Source organism: Dermacentor albipictus, chromosome 1, assembly GCF_038994185.2.
Source record: "Dermacentor albipictus isolate Rhodes 1998 colony chromosome 1, USDA_Dalb.pri_finalv2, whole genome shotgun sequence".
Lineage (NCBI taxonomy): Eukaryota > Metazoa > Arthropoda > Arachnida > Ixodida > Ixodidae > Dermacentor > Dermacentor albipictus.
The window spans coordinates 153,108,127-153,124,725 of record NC_091821.1 but is presented as its reverse complement, the minus strand read 5'-3'; the positions used below and the strand labels follow the sequence as shown (position 1 = coordinate 153,124,725).

Below are 16,599 nucleotides of genomic sequence, written 5' to 3'. Positions count from 1 at the left end.
CGGGATTCAATCCCGCGACCTCGTGCTCAGCAGCCCAACACCATAGCCACTGAGCAACCACGGCGGGTGGTGGCGAATATCTCATAACTCACGTCATCTCCAAAATTCGTTCTAAGCACTTATGCCTCGTAAACTGACCGGCTACAATTTGTACATTACAATATGTGCTGTAATGTAATGAATTAAAGAGGTTGTTAGTGATTGCTCGTCAATTAATTGATCATGTGTTTATTTCTCGCGCAAGCAATATCCCCTTCTTTCAATGATACTGCTCAAGGACCAGAATGAAGCTCTCTGCCACAAGCTAATTTTAAATATTTTGTAAATCTTAAATGATCACCTCCTATATTCTCGGGCATCTCGAACCGTACCGTACGCTGTGAAATGCCCCAGAGCTTGCCCATAAAGCTTTGGTTAAATTATTTTTATCTTTGGTCCGACGAAAGCACCCTCCGAGGAGGTCTCGATGACAGCTCTCGATTTCGCGTGGTGGGCAAATGACTACAGTGCGGAAGTTCTCCACATTTTCCCTCCGTTGGAAAGCGGCAAAGCGTTGCCATGACGGTTAACCGTATCTCTGGCTGTAGTCATTCGCGTATCTAACGCGTTTCTCTTTGAGGAAATAACTGCGCAGTGTCGCATAGCTAGCTGGCGCACTTCACACATGCGTTGTAACCGTAATATATTTTTTTGTACGTTGTTATCCTCCTTTGTCTAGTCGAGAACACATCAAACCATTTCTCGTTGAGTAAATGCGGCCGAGGTGCAGTGCACCTCATAACTACAGGTCGCGTATTCCGCAATTCGAAATCTTTTGAGGAGAGGTGCACATTCTAAATGCAGGTAGCTTGCTGTGACAATTCCCCCGTTCCTCTCCGGCATGATGGTAGCAATAGAGAGGTTTGGGGATGCAAGAGATATCCACAGGGCCAATTATTTAATTTTCCCCCATGATTGCACCCTGCAGGGGTTGATGTCCGATGCTAAGGCAAACTACACTTGCCAGAAGAAAGATCGGTACTCGTAGTTTGACAGGCCCACTCTAATAGGGCCACTTGTTCCCCAGTGCTTCTGTTGGAGAAACTGGGGCACACCCATGACTGCTGTCTAGCACTTGGGCAGGCTGCCGTGGGGCACGCGGAGTAGCTCATCTGGCATAGATGGGCCACCCCTTAAGTATCCCAAGGAAGATGCCTGAAACCCCAATCGCACGTCTGCGCAGAAGATGTGCCTTGCAATGCAATGCAGGCGACACTCGTTTTTTGCGCTAAATTGAGAAAAAAGCGCTGAAGCGATATAGATTAGCCGAAAGAAACACGCCGAAGGCCGGACAAACAAGCGAATGTCCTGAAACGCGAGAAGTCATACGAAGTCTTCAAACTGTACGTCCCGCCACTCATTAAGTACACTCAACCACAAAGGTTTACGGACCCCGGGATCTCAGAAAACGTTCAATTTCCGAGCAGCCTGTAACAGTAGTCAGTAAAACCCAACATCACAATGTTGCTCACATATACTGGTAGAGGTTGCAAATGCGAATACTTGGCCACGCTGCGAGGATGCGCAAATATGCAGCTTTTTATCAGATTTCGTGCTCCATAAAACCTTGTCGTTGATTGTAGCTTGTCTCGGAGGTTTCGGACTTGGGTCATATCGTTGTGCGAGCTGTTCTTTTTTTCAACAACAACAAAATCCGGCAGAACACATGTCACAATGACTGTGGACGGCATTGCGTTAGCATTGAATCAATATAGCGACACAACGTATTGCCACCGTCGAAACAAATTATGCATGAGGCGTGTACTGCCGCGGGACTCCTCTTTCGCGCTTCCCTATAATAACACTCGGCGTCATCTAACACCGCCGCCCCGAAGCCTGGGGTGGCATCCGAAAGGCATGGCGCATCGTTGAGTGCGAGCGCTTAGAAACGCTTCATGCGACAACCTCCATCTCCTTACTCGCGCTTCTTTTTTTTTTACATGCTGCGCCATCTAGTGGCGCTGCCGAGAAGTCCGCGCGTGGCCTCCGAGACGAGAAACGTGGCGCACTGGTGCCTACGAAGGCTGAGAATTATTCCCTAGCTTGCCGCACACTCACGGGGCACATGCCCAGTGCATTGATAGCGCAGCTCGCTAAAGCGTTGGCGTGAAAGGCGTTCGCAGAAAGCGGAACATGCCCAGGGAATTTGTGACGCAGCCTGCTAATGCGTCCGGTTGCTGTACTTCAGAAACCCTTGTGACGTGGGCTCGATTCCGCTCAGCATCCAAGAAATGCAAGGGATCTATTTAGTCATTGTAGAGTAGCACAATCCTAGTGACACACATCTGGTTACCCAAGTTGGCGTCAAATACGTTCATTGACGATCGGTACACACCTACTGGCACATACGCAGTGACCCAAGTTGGCATAAAAGAGGTTCGTTGAAGAGCGCCACGTATGCAGACATTACCATATACTGAGTGAACCAAGTTGATCCGACGGTTGATTCCGAGTCCTGTCCCCTCAGCACAGCAGCCCGTTGCACTAACCATTCGACCACCGACTACCCAGTAACCCAAGTAGGCGGGAAAACACACACACAGCCTCCGGAAAGTGCGTGAAGTATCCTAAGAATGCTAACGCATTAACAAAATCAAAGTTAGAAACAGCAACAAAATTACTGCCCCGCCCGGTTAAATTAAATACTTCAATTTCCACATGACTTCCTTCTTGTGTAGTTCCTTCCGCAAATGCAGCCTGTCGTTTGCTGCGACATTTCTCGCTGTGCAAGCGGGTTAAAATAAAAGGATACCAGTCAAACGCGAATACTAGGTGCGCAAGGCAATGCTACGAACAACAATGCTGTGTGAAATGAGGACCATGCAGTTTTAAAAGCTCAAATTGGCTTAAATGACGGCGTTTTTATACACGTGTAACTAAGCAAAGAAAGACAGACAGTGCATGAGAAGAACCATATACCTCATGAAATATAGCGATATTTCCAAGAAATGTCAGACTCCAGTGACTGATTCCCGCAACTCAATTACTGCGAACAGCAGGTGTGCGAGGCGCTTTCTTGCGGCTCCTTTTACTTTCTCAGTACACGTATTTTCAAGCTGTTGCACCATTTACTGCCTATGTTTGCGAAGAGCACTCCCGGGCTATTATTTTTCTGGCTTCTGCATTCCCCGCCTCGATTGGTCGATGCAAAGTCCCCGGCCACCCGGCTACAGCACATCTCCCTCCCCCGGTCCGTTGGCGAGCGTCATGTATGTAAATGACGTAAATGTATGAAAATGTACGTAAATACGCATCGTTCGGCGTGCACATAAAGGGTAATATGCTCTGCCGCGGACGGCCACGTTCACGATCCATTTCCTAGGTTATAACGGTTGATCTCAGTACAACGCGGACGTCAAGTAGTGGTTAAATCGCACAGCTCGAAGACACGTAAGCGCTGGTTTGATTCCGCAAAGCATCAGGCATATTTTCTTACATGTCTTATTCGAATCGTCCGAAAGTTTTACAAACGGACAAACAGCTAGTAATTTCTGCTCGCAGTAACATGTTTATCTATGTGGCCCCGTGCCACATAATTAAAGGGAGGAGTACAGTGTACACAGCCATGGGAAATCCCATAACCGGTCCCGCTTGCTCACCGAGCTCGTACAGCTCGACATAATTTTCACTCAGGCCCGGTACGCTAGCCTGGACACTAGCCTGGAACAGGGACGCTAGCTGCCAAGATTGTTCGGGAGCGCCGCATTTATTGCATGCAAAGCAGGAGTGCAGAGCCACGTCGAGGCAACCCGTGCGCCTTTTGAATTTCGACGTGTCTTTGTTGACAAGGACGCCGCCGAGTAAATTGGAACGAAAATGGAACGCAGCTCCTGTCGAAACGGAACTTCGTCAATGACGCCTCGGGTGTTATTATTCACCTAAATGCAAGGAAAAATGATGGAGTCAGGCTTATAACAAAATTAGACTACGAATGGTTCAGAAATAAACTTATTGAGGTGACATCGAGCAAATTTATAATGACAATATAGACAGAGTTTTCCAAGCTAAACAATTTGCTAACAAGACTAATAACTCAGTGTAGCAGAACGTTTGTTAGCGGTACTTTTAACGAGCCTATCTGTCCATGAATAAAAACATAAAATAAGAAAATAAACATGGCATTACAATACAGTAAGCTAGTTGGTGTTACCTTTCTTGATTTACAGGAAAGCATTTGAACACTGGATATTTTTCATTTTATTAGACAAACTTAAACATTATAGGTTTCGCGGAAAAGTATTTGATTTCCTTTCAAGTTACATGAAAGATTGTTCTCAGGTCGTGATAATCAATATGACATTTTCTAAACAATATTTTTGTAGTGGCGTTCTACAAGGTTCCGTGGTGGGAGTCGGACACACGACTTTTGGTGTTCATTAAGGTGGGGTTAATTAAGGTACAGTTAATTAAGTTAAAATTAAGCCACTCGAACCCAGGACCTTTGGTGGTACTCGACCCCACGTGGAGATACGGGCGAATCTGCCATATCTCCAAATTGGATTCCAGTTGACATCGTGAAGGAAGAGAGTCCAACCCACTACCTTTGATGTTAAAGGGTCCCTAACCAGGTCTGGCCATTTTGAGCTGACAAGCGCAGAGCATGCATTGCATGATAACGGTCATGTCTGCGAAGTATTACATCGCTACGCGCCGCGGAAAGATCTGAAATTTCAAACCGAATGCCGTTTTTCCTTCTCCTTGCGGCCACCGCGCTTCAAGCCGGAGGGTGACGTACTCGCGTCCCTGCGCCTACGTACTTGAGTCCGCAGCGTGACGTCGCTCGTAGTGACACGTGACTTTGAGAATTATACAATGCACCATCTGTTATTTGTGTGATCTGTTGCTTGAATTGACGAATTGAAGTTTATAGAAATAATAAAACACACAAACGGAACGTCGGCGGGGTTTTTTGCTTTACTTCGCACCGAAGCAAGAGAGATGTACTTCCGCTTCCTCTGCTTGTCCCCACGGTCGTGCGGTCACGTGCGCAGGTGCCGAAACTATGCCATTTTTTACCTCGCCCCAGCGCCGTGATCATGCTCTGCGATCCGCTTGTTCTGCCTCAGTATTCGTGTAGCTCCGAATTATACCGCTAGCCACGTGTCGTTGTGCACATCGCGCAAAATCGTGGGCTGCGCGAAAAGATAACAGTTCGCGCGCATCGCCGAAAAAAAAAAGAAGCTAGGAGAAAAAGAAAAAGAGGCTAGGAGAAAAGAAAAAGAAGCTAGGAGAAAAGAAAAAGAAGCTAGGAGGAAAAAAGTAAAGGCGGGGCCTGTGACGTATGCGTCACGCGATCCTCGACGTCCGGCATGGGAGAACGCAGGGAAGGCAATTCGCTTGCGAAGGCTAGCCGGGCGAGTGTAGAGGGAGTCGTGCTATGTAGTGGAGCCCGTCTGCTGAAATCATGGGTTCGTGGCACTGAAATATTTCTATCTCGGCTATTGATGAGCCCACTTCAAAAATGTTAGCGCAGGACGCTCCCTAGAGGACCCGTAACAACTTCCAGCGTATAACCAAATTAACTATGGTGCCTGGTGAGGGGCCCTTTAAGGCGAATTTAATTACGACACGATCAATTAAGATGGAGCCCTTTAAGGTACTCGAGCACATGGCCTTTGTTGGGAGTCGAACCCACGACCATTAGTGTTAATTAGGGCGAAGTTAATTAAGGCACACTTAATGAAGATATAATTATTTAAGGCACTCAAACGCACTATCTTTGGTGGGAGAAAACAATAGGAAGTAACAGCGCATTACAATCAAAATGTGAAGTAATGTAATGAATATGTCGCGTGAGTCGGCAGGCTTTCTCCTTCACCCTCTTTAATGTATGCTAAAGTCACTCAACTGATTTTTTAGACTCCTCGATGTGCCGAAAATCGCCAGTTTTCATTAAATGGATAGTGTTTATTTATTTAGTTAATTATATATGCGTTTTTTTTTCAATACTTTCAATGCCCGAAGGCGTTGCAGAAGGTAGCGGGGTACAATATACAGAATGAACAAAAACAAAACAATGCGGCTGCTAAGAGTATAGATAACATTCAACTGCAGTAGTTCCAGCATTCGGGATACTTGGAACAAAAATTCGAAGACACCTAAGCCCTTCAAGTTATGAATGCAAAAACATGAATGTCCAATTGAACGCCGCTGAGCGGTCCTTCGACTTATGCACTCCTCCTGGACAAGCGAGTGCGTTGAGACGCTTGGCGTAGTTTGATTTGATCTTATCGGAGGAGCAGTTAGATCGTAGGTGAGAGCCTGCGCGAACAAGGAACCCGCAAATAACACAGGCTTTCGAGAGCGAGGATAACGTGGTGTTGCGGCGAATCCCTCTCCCCTCACGCAACGCCTGGCGCGCTATCGCCGCACGTGTGTTCCGTTTCGCTCGCTCTGCTACGTCAAAGCGCGCTCGTGACGTGGCGTCACAGCCAATGGGTCTTTATGTGCTCTTTCGCTGCTACAGACGACAGACGCCGGCTTTTTCACTTAATAAGCCATTTGACGCTGTCGCATAAAAAAAATTAAAAAATCAGTGCCCAAGCACTCCGTACAGATGGTTAACCAGAGAGGCTGAAACGCGTGGCACCAATGTTTATCACTGGGTTGATCCCGACGGTTCATTAAACCACGGCTTGGTATAGCTGCCGGATCCTCGATACGCAGTTGCTGCTTGCGCTCGGCTGCACGAACCTGTTCTTGTGCCCGGGCTGCAGCATAGGCAAGGCGTAGACGAGCTCGTTCCCGCTTCTGCTTGCGGCGTTGCTGATCGAAAGCTGCCTGCTGCTAAGGAGTATGCATCACGCGTGGCCTACCCATTTCGGAGCAGGAGAGAAACTGCTGCGCGCGCGCTCGGTTGTAATGGAGAGTACGACGTCACTACTGGCGCAGCTAATCAAACACCACCCAGATATCATAATGCCCTTTCGCTCTGATCCATGCCATCATGTTATCTGCCCCGTCTGCCATAGAATCTAACGGGGATGCTCCCGAGTAGGCAACCATGATTGTGACATCACCGCTTTCATCACGCTAGCCTTCTCCATGGAAATTTCGGGCCAGGTAGCGTGACGTCATTGATCGGAGTAACCGTGCATTGTGCTATCTAGGTTGTGTTGGCTAATCGCGCACTTCTTTATTTTTTTTTTCGAGCATGCGCATGGGGTTGCGCCGGAGGAGTTTTCTGTGCAGGCGACCGAAATACGGACGGATGGACGGACAAATCGGCTAGCCATATGCAGCTTTGCTGCAAAAAGTCAAATTTTGTATGGTAGAAAGGAACATCTACTTTGTGTTGGTGATCAAATATTTCTGATAGGTAGATGGCTTCGAAAGAGAATTTGTGTTAATTGCTAATTTGGATAGCTTTTATTAAAGAAGAACTAAACGAGGCAGCTACCTGCGTGAACAAAGAGGTGGAAGGCCTAAAGCTGTTTTCATAGAGTACACACTAGATGTGTGCGGGTACGTATGGCGCTGCTCATGAAAAAGTTCCGACGGCAGTGTTTAACAAAGTGTCGAAAAGCTCTCAGTACAAGTGATCTATTTCCTGCGGATTGGTAACGAAAGAATAAAAAGCGCTCGTAAAGATGCTCAGTTGCTGTAGCTACAAGCATGGCTTCAGAAATCACGGGTGCCATGTTAAGAGCGACCAATGTATTCCTACCGTAGGTGGGAGCGAAATAAGAGCAAACACTGCTCAATTTTTACAACTGAATACTGGTAAGCGCAATTCCACTACGGGTCAGAAATTGACACACATGAACAGGGCAAGCGCAAACTCGCAACTAAATTTTATTCTGAAGACTTCGCCTACTTTATTACACAGCAGACCAGGATCGTGCAAGCGCACTGCCCATCAAGCCAACCAATGCATCATATTATGAAGCGCATAGATTACAGCATCATTTCTAAAAACTGCTTTTCTTTGCTACGCAATACAACCGACGTATCGCTAGTACAGGCAGTTTTTTACAGCGAAGCTGTATACTTCTACCATCCAAGGAAATTTTCGTCTTGTTGGCATGTTAAGCAAAAAACTCCCCATACGTAGGCCGATCCCGAAGATACTGCAATGCCGGGTGGACCTGCGGTGGAGGTGAAGCAGGCGTCAAGCACTCCCCATACGTGGACCGATCCCGAAGATGGTGCAATGAAGGCCGACCCGCGGCGGAGGTGCAGTTCGCCATTAAGGGGCCCACATACACAGCTTCGCTGGTCATCCTTCACAGAGTGGAAGGGCACTGACTTTCTTTTCTTTCGAATATGATATGCCTCTATGATTTCTGTGGTCAAAGCATTGCCAGTCCTGCATAGAATTCGAATACCGGAAAGAATTGGCTCACAGGGACCGGACCTACAGTGCATAGATAAATGAAAAGAAGCTTTGTTAGCTACAGAGCACCCATGTTCCTGCGTCCGATAGTTGACGCATCGGGCGGTTTGTCCGATATATACCTTTCCGCATGTTACGTTTTGCGCCAGGCGTGTCGAAAAGGATCAGACAAGTTCCGGGTGAACGACGTTTATTAACCCATGCTTGTGGGTTGAGGCTCGGCAAGAAAGAGAAGGCCGCTAGCAAGGGGCACTCTGCTTTTAACACTTAGTGGCGCATGCGCACTTCGCAGAGTGCTCTTATCAAGACGAGCGCCAGCCGACACAACACCACCTCCCCTTTTAATGGAGCACACAGTCACTCAGAGTCCAGCTTGGAATCTATCCGGTGGGCGACGATCTCGCATGGGGTAGCGTCTTGCCTCGGCGGGTGCTGGTGTTGCCTGTTGCGCAACCGGAGTTACCATGGGCGGTTGAGGACTGGAAGGAACTGGTGCGCCTGCAGTCTCAGGATAAAACAGGAACTCGCTGGTCGTAACTTCGCCAGCTGTTCCATGCCTAGGGGTAACGTCCTCTGCAGGCCTCTGTAACAGCTGATCCTGGTGCCGACGCCAGGTGAATGTGCCCCTCGGGGTGGTTGCACGTACTTGGAAAGAGACAGGTCCTGTTTGAGCAACAATCACAGCGGGAGTCCACTTTGGTTTTCCAGAATAATTACGTGCTAACACGCTGTCGCCTACCCAGAAGTGACGTTCGCGACACGGACGACTTAATGCCTGAGTGCACTGTCTGTGTGCTACTCTTTCCCCCACGGAAGGCTTTACGGCATCTAGCCGACTGCGTAAGCGTCGTCCTAGGAGCAATGCCGCCGGTGATTCACGAGTCGTCGCATGTGGCGTGTTGCGATACGACAGCAAAAATTTATGCAGCTTTACCTGCAATGTTCCTCCTGTGCCGTCTTTGCGCAGCGCATTCTTTAAGGTCTGGATGAAACGCTCTGCCAACCCATTGGAGCTGGGGTGGTAGGGAGCCGTGAGGACGTGGCGCACTCCCATTGCCTGCACGAAGTGCTTGAACTCCTGCGAAGCAAACTGAGGTCCATTATCGGAAACAATTGTTTCAGGGTAACCAAAACGTGCGAAGAGCTCAGTCAAACAACGAATCGTGCTTTCTGTAGTTGTCGATCTCATTTCGAAAACCTCTGGCCATTTAGAATGTGCGTCGACCACCACTAAAAGCATGGTATTCTGAAAAGGTCCCGCAAAGTCTACGTGAACACGCTGCCACGGTGAAGTCGGCCATGACCACGGGTGAAGAGGTGCGTTGATTGGAGCGTTACGTTGCTCTTGACAACTAGCGCAGCTTCTGATGCGAAGTTCCAGGTCCGCCTCAAGAGTTGGCCACCACACGTAGCTGCGTGCTAGTTCTTTGCTGCGTACGATGCCGGGATGGCCGTCATGGAGTTCGTCCAGAACGAACCCTTGTAGCTTTGCAGGCACGACTACTCTTGCGCCCAGCATGACGCATCCCTGATGCACCGTCAGTTCGTTGCATCTGCGAAAAAAAGGCTTCAACTGTTCATCCTTGATCGACGCGGGCCATCCTACATTTGTGAATTCCTTCACTTGACAAAGAATTCGGTCTTTACATGTGGCAGCCGCGATATCTCGACTAGAAACAGGCAATGAGTCCAAGCGCAACGAATAAAATGTTTCCTCTGTTTCTGTGGTTTCCGCTTCAAGAACTGGCAGCGGCAGACGCGAGCAGAAATCGGCTTCAGCGTTCTCGCTCGATTTTTTGAAGATAAGATTGTAGGAATAGGCTGCCAACGTAACGGCCCAGCGTTGCAAACGAGCAGCCGCGATGGTGGGAATACCGGTTGTCGGGCCCAATATTGTTTGAAGCGGCTTATGGTCTGTGACCAATGTGAATGAGCGCCCATAAAGATAGAAGTGGAACTTCTTTACACCGAAAATGATGGCTAACGCTTCTTTCTCCAGTTGACTATTTCTTTTCCGCTTCAGATAGCGTGCGTGAAGCGTAAGCAATGGGCCGCGCCCTTCCGTCATCGTAGACATGAAATAGGACCGCTCCTACACCATACTGAGAAGCGTCGCATGACAGCCTAAGTTGTCTTTCAGGGTCATAGTGTGCGAGCGTAGGTGGTTGTGCCAATAGCGCTTTCACTTGGTTGAACGCTTTTCTAGCATGCTCGTCCCAGTGCCACGCTACCTTTTTTTGCAGAAGTCTGAAAAATGGTTGAGCTATCGTTGCTAACTGGGGCACGAACTTACTGTAATAGTTCACAACGCCCAACAAAGACTGAAGCTGCTTCTTTGATTTTGGTTCTGGAGCCTGGAGAAGTGCGTCAACTTTATCTGACAATGGGGCAATGCCTTCAGCGCTGATTTTGTGCCCAAGGTAGTGAAGTTCGCTTTGAAAAAACGAGCACTTCTCTTTCTTTACCCTGACACCTCGGCTTTGAAGACGCCCCAGCAGCGCTTCGAGATTAGCTAAGTGGTCTTCTAGGGTTTTCCCAGTTACCAAAATATCATCTAGGTAGCAGCAAACACCCTTGAGGTCCTTCAACATCGTGTCCATTATCTTTTGGAAAATCCCCGGCGCGGAAGCGATTCCAAAAGGTAATCGGTTGACGACAAACAATCCTTTGTGCGTGTTCAAGGTTAGGTATTGCTTTGAGGCATCAGACATGACCACTTGCTGATAAGCGCGGTTTAGGTCGATCTTTGAAAAATGAGTGCCACCAGACAGAGCCGCGAATAAGTCATCGACCTTCGGCAACGGGTAACGTGTGACGTCAAGGCACGGATTCACTGTCACCTTATAATCGCCACAGAGACGTATGCCACCGTCTTTCTTGATAACGGGTACCACTGGCGTTGCGTAATCTGACGTGGCAACGGCCGTTATGATGCCCATTTTTTCCATCTTCGAAAGTTCAAGCTCAACCGCCTTTTGCAGTGCGAACGGCACGTTTCTTGCTTTGAGAAACTTCGGTGCCTGATTAGGCTTGAAATACAGCTCGGCCCTTTCTTCTGTAATCATGCCCAACTCATCTTTAAATAGAGAGTCGTACTTTGCGATCAAGGCGTGTAGCCTTTCCTCTAAACGACAAGAAAAAGGCAGCTCTGACCTTGGCAGCTGGTGGACGTTCCAGATTTTGCTCCACTCCAGCCTAATTGCCTGAAGCCATTCCCGACCCAGCAACGGCGGCCCCTCCTGGTCGATGACGTATAAAGGAAGGCTCGCCGTGTTGCCACCGTGCTGCACCTTGACTTGCAGGACGCCTTTTGGGATCACCAGGGCTCCTGTATAGGTGCGGAGCTTCACTTCTGTCGGGTTGAGCCTGGCTGATGAAAGAAATTGGCGGTATTGTTTGAAAGGCATGACTGTGACGGCGGCACCTGTATCTAGCTCCATATGGACTGTCACATCATTTACTTTCATCGGTACCATGATGGGCTCAATACTGGGAGCAGATACGCCCTTTACGGATACCACTTCCGAGCGGGATACTACCGATAACGTTTTTACAGTGTCTTTGAAGGGGCGTTTCCCTCGCGACGTGCTGGAGGTGCTACGGCAAACTCGTTGTAGGTGTCCCCTTTTGTTGCACTTATAGCATTTGTCATTTACGTGGGGACACGCTTTGCCGGAATGTTTCAGCGACCCGCAGCGAAAACATGCCTGCGACTGGACACTCGAAGTCGCCTGTACCTTATGCATGAGGTTGGCTGTAGACACCCCTGCACGGGCTTCCGCAGTGCTTTTCGTTGCCGCCTCCATAACCACAGCGCGCTCTACCGCTCTCTGAAACGTAAGCTTGCTATCCTCCGTGAACAGCACTCGCTGTATATCCTCTCTTAACAAGCCGCAGACGAAGCGATCCCGGAGGGATTCATCTAACGCGCTTCCAAAATCACAGGTGCGTGCTAGCTTCCGTAGCTCGGCAATGTAATCAGAAATGGACTCGCCTTCGACTTGCTGCCTCCTGTGGAACTTTGCTCGCTCGCCAATGACCGACGGTTTCGGCGACAGATGGTCCCCCAGCGTCTTCTTTAGTACCTCGAAGCTCTTGGCTGAAGGCAGCTCTGGGGCAACCAGCGATTTCAGAAGACTGTAGGTACTGGGGCCTATGATGCTCAGGAATGCATGTACTCTGTCACCTTCGGGAATGCGGTTGACGATAAGAAACGACGTCAGCCGTTCTTCGTACGACGCCCAGTCATTCGAGGAAACGTCGAATGGTTCCATGTGGCCCAGTTGCGCAGCAAACTGCGTCGAACCTGCACTGGCTTCTTCGTTCATGGTATCAGTCAGCGAAGAAAAGAAAAAGCAGTACTCTTCAATCGTCGATACTGAACAGAGGCTGAATGCCGAGAACACTTGCCTTCCTTGACGCTGCGCAGCTCTTCAAAATCCCATCTTCGTCGCCACGTGTTACATTTTGCGCCAGGCGTGTCGAAAAGGATCAGACAAGTTCCGGGTGAACGACGTTTATTAACCCATGCTTGTGGGTTGAGGCTCGGCAAGAAAGAGAAGGCCGCTAGCGCCGCTAGCAAGGGGCACTCTGCTTTTAACACTTAGTGGCGCATGCGCACTTCGCAGAGTGCTCTTATCAAGACGAGCGCCAGCCGACACAACACCGCACTTAAGCGGGGTCTCGTAAACAACGCCAAGCGCGCATGTTATGTATGCTCTGGTATGCTTCTTTCCACAGGCAGGTTTCCTCGGAGGTCCCGAAATGCATGGGCAAAACGCAGCAAGTTTTCGTGGCCCAGAAAACACAATAGGCACGTCGTACCTTTTCGTTAAATTCTTCAGGTCGTGCGCAACCCTGTGAACGTGGGTCGCCACTCCCAGCTTTCTTGTTCGTATAACCTGCCCCCGAGGCATTTTTCTACCGTTCAGTTTCCGAAGGAGGGTCTCGAGCACAGCTATGAAAATCGGACGAGGGAAGGCAACCGCCTGTAGGCGCTCAACCTGGCAATTGAAGCTATCCTGAGCCAAGTGAACACAAGACTTCGCCAGCACCGACTCAAGACATTGTGTTGCGATCACTCGTTTTATCACTTTAATAGGTGCTAAATCAAATGACAAGAGTTCTTTACGAGCTCCCGGAGAGTATTTCCAGCAAATGTGCAGCCCACTAAAAGAACATGTTAATATCTAAAAACTACAAAGTGTCATTGTCAGGAAGTTCATGAGTAAAGACAGCCTTTTCCATGCAGCCTACAAAGGCTTAAAATTTCATCAACAACACAGGTACTGGTCTGGAAAGTATTAGTGTTTCAAACCACGAGAAAGTCATTACATATCTAAAACCTCATAGTGCCTTTTCGGTGTCTAAAAGGTTATTCAATCGCGGTCAAAGGAAGGTAAAACAATATTACAAAGAATAGGGGCAATGCACGATCCAATACAAATGCCCTTTCTCCGGATAGACAGATCGTTGTCAAAAGAAACAAAAGTTGAGCATAGGTAAAACTCCAGTAAAACTAGAAAATTGGCAACAGAAATCCCTGCAGAATTCTGAAAAGCCATCTTGCCATTTTCTTCCATACAAGAGCGTAGCGCAGGCAACAAAACTGCATGTGGTACTGAGTAAAACAGGCCTTCAATATCAATAGAAAACGGAAACCTACAAAAATCAAGTGAGCCAAAAAAAGTTGTCACTACTGTAGAATTTTTAACAGCGTATGAGTCATCAATGACCAGAGCAATTATGTGTTTTAACAAAAAGTGGCTGAGCTGCTGCTGCCAGGTACCCTTCTCACTTACAATGCTCCTAAAAGGCATATCCAATTTATTCGTTTTAACGCTAAAAAATACGGGAAGTGACGAGGGCTTACAGTCGATAAAATACTTCGCCAACCTACAAAGTTCCATATCCTGACACAAGAAAACAGCTTTTGCATTTACCTTGGACATACTCGCTCTTGCAGCTGTTTGCCTCAGCAGCTTTTTTGGCAAACGTAATTGTTGGTATCACCACAAATCCACCGTCTTTGTCCGCTTGCAAAATAATTAAGTCCTTTTTCTTGCAGTATTTCACAATGGTGCTCACTTTATCTTTAGTTCTAAATGGGAACGTTTAACTGTCTTTAGTAAGCTATCAACGCCATCCAACAGGCACCTTTCCTGGTCTTCATTCTCCGCTTTACGGGCCACACGTCTGTCGAGCGCAAGAAGCTCATGCGCATGCAACCTCGGTGGAAGGCTAAACTTAGGGACTTTCTTGAGGGTCTTGGTGATGTCCTTTGGAAGACGCACATCTCCGATTCCGGTAAGGTGACCAGGCTTCGGTTTCGTCCTTCCAGAACCTTTAGGCAGGCGAAGAACGAAGCACTGCCACTGGAACTGCGTTGTCTGCTCTGGGCCGCTTGTCTCTTGAACTTCCTAAAGGACACTTCCCCGACACTTCCTACGTTGGACGTGGCACACACCGCTCGTAGCCAGTCGTACCAGAGGCGAACTTGTCTCCACAACCCATCTTAGAATTTCCCTTACCACTATTCAGTTAAGTATGAACCAACTAGCCCAGCAACAAATTTTGTTAACTGCTCAGTAGCAGATGATTAAAAAAGTTGTGGAATTCAACGTCCCGAAGCTGGCAGAGTGCGTGACGACGGATTCATTAATGGAGAGAATGATTCTTCATTTTCTTTGGAGGTGAAGGAGGGTGCCTTTCGTCACTTGAAACTCCGTGGTGATAAAAGGAAGGCGATGCGGGAGGAGGTCGGCTGCCGCCCCCTTCGCCCTTTCTTAGAGCCACCCTCAAGCAATAGAGGGTGGGGGGGGGGGTGCTATTTCCGCCTTTTTTCAAGGAAGACAACTTGAAGCTCAGGCCAAAAACAAAACATTAAGCATATCCGACGAAATGCAAAACTCCCTCCACGAAGTGTCTGAGTGCAGTTGGCCTGACTAAGCTCGTCGATAAGAGATTGCTACGAGGCAGTACGTGACGACACGTGGAGGCTTCGCTCGCCGTAAAACTGCACGACAGCGGCAGTCTCCATCGAAACGGCGCAGAGAACAGCACTGCCAAGATGATGGGTGTAGGGTTTGCATTCATCGCTGCACTGTGCCTGATCGCCACTACCTCGTGCCAGTTCAGGTAACTTCGAATCACACTTTCACTCACAGGGGCAGAGCAAAAAAAAGTAACTGCAGTATGGGAGGCACGAAATCGGTTTTGTTCAATGTTTGTGATTCGCAACATGTGGTTATATTATCTTAATTGAAAAAAAAAATATATGCAGTCAGCGTAAAGCTTTGAGAAATGGGCATCGCCATGAACTTAATTACAGGATCAGTTAACAATCACAGCGTGCTCGCTTTTGCAAGAATTTCAACTCGAGCAGAAAGAAATGCCTGTAAGAAATGTTCCTGTGTACCATTCTCGCACTATAAAGAAACTAAATTGAAATAGAACGCGACATAATAAATGCTACAATATCGGCATAATATATAACGTTCTTGTTTTTCTTCATCCCACTTTTTCTTCTCGCCTATTTGCTCAAATGAAGTTCCGCCGTCTTCATTACGAGGATATGCCAGTCGGTGCAGCGAGAAGTAAAATATGAAATGCGTGGAATCGAGGAAAAGCAGTGTTTAATGATCTACGACTCAAATCTGCTCTCTGAGAAAAACAAATAGAGGCAGGGCATAAGTCTCCATAAGAGCTGTGTATGTGTCTGCGTCGGAAGCCGCAAAAGAAAAAAGAATAGCAGGAATGTCTTAGCAATTAAGATAAAAGAAACTAAGAACGTTTTCTTAACATGCAACGATATTACCCGGTTTATAGACCAGAACAGTGCAGGCAAAAGTACACGAAAAGTTTCGCGAAGCTAAGCACTTAAACAGACCGATAAGAAAAAAAAAACAGGAATACAAACAAAGGCACGCGGACAATTATCTTGTAACAGATTTCTTTGGTTGTGTGAGTGCATCCGTTCACATGTCCAGCTGCGTTGACACATGATCGGACATGCACGATATAGCTGTCTTTTAAGGTTCAAGCGGTTTTAACAAGCATGAAATGACCGACTGCGTGTGTGCGTGCCTGTGCACGTGTGCGTGCGTGTATGTTTGTGCGCATGTATGTGAGTGTGTACTGTGAACTGCAGTCTGCAACGCCGTCAGAAGAGCGTAAGGGAGCCGTGGTGATTCGCTCTTGCAGCCAACCCTGCGGTGCGCGTGAGG

General features: G+C 48.0%; 2 protein-coding genes across 2 annotated transcripts in view; one reads left to right on the top strand and one right to left on the bottom strand.

Moving 5' to 3' along the window:
- Nucleotides 1-8,547: 8,547 nt before the first annotated feature.
- Nucleotides 8,548-12,916, bottom strand: LOC139050810 (uncharacterized). The gene is made up of 2 exons (XM_070527571.1): nucleotides 11,528-12,916; nucleotides 8,548-9,927 (listed from the first exon to the last, which is right to left on the bottom strand). The coding sequence occupies exons 1-2, from the start codon at nucleotides 12,700-12,702 to the stop codon at nucleotides 8,736-8,738; spliced, it is 2,367 nt and encodes a 788-aa protein (XP_070383672.1). The 5' UTR covers nucleotides 12,703-12,916; the 3' UTR covers nucleotides 8,548-8,735.
- Nucleotides 12,917-15,493: 2,577 nt separating this feature from the next.
- Nucleotides 15,494-16,599, top strand: part of LOC139050857 (cathepsin D-like) — a 36,821-nt gene continuing 35,715 nt past the window's right edge. Inside the window, exon 1 of the mRNA XM_070527655.1 lies at nucleotides 15,494-15,511. The gene's annotated coding sequence lies outside the window, so the exon portion shown is untranslated. The remainder of the gene's footprint in view (nucleotides 15,512-16,599) is intronic.

Bases quoted from the DNA above. Each gene is read 5' to 3' on its own strand.
- LOC139050810 (XM_070527571.1), bottom strand. From the start codon at position 12,702: ATGAACGAAGAAGCCAGTGCAGGTTCGACGCAGTTTGCTGCGCAACTG. The intron at 9,928-11,527 runs GTCAGAGCTGCC...TTTTTTTCGCAG, and splicing joins AACGTCCACCAGCTGCCAAG to ATGCAACGAACTGACGGTGC.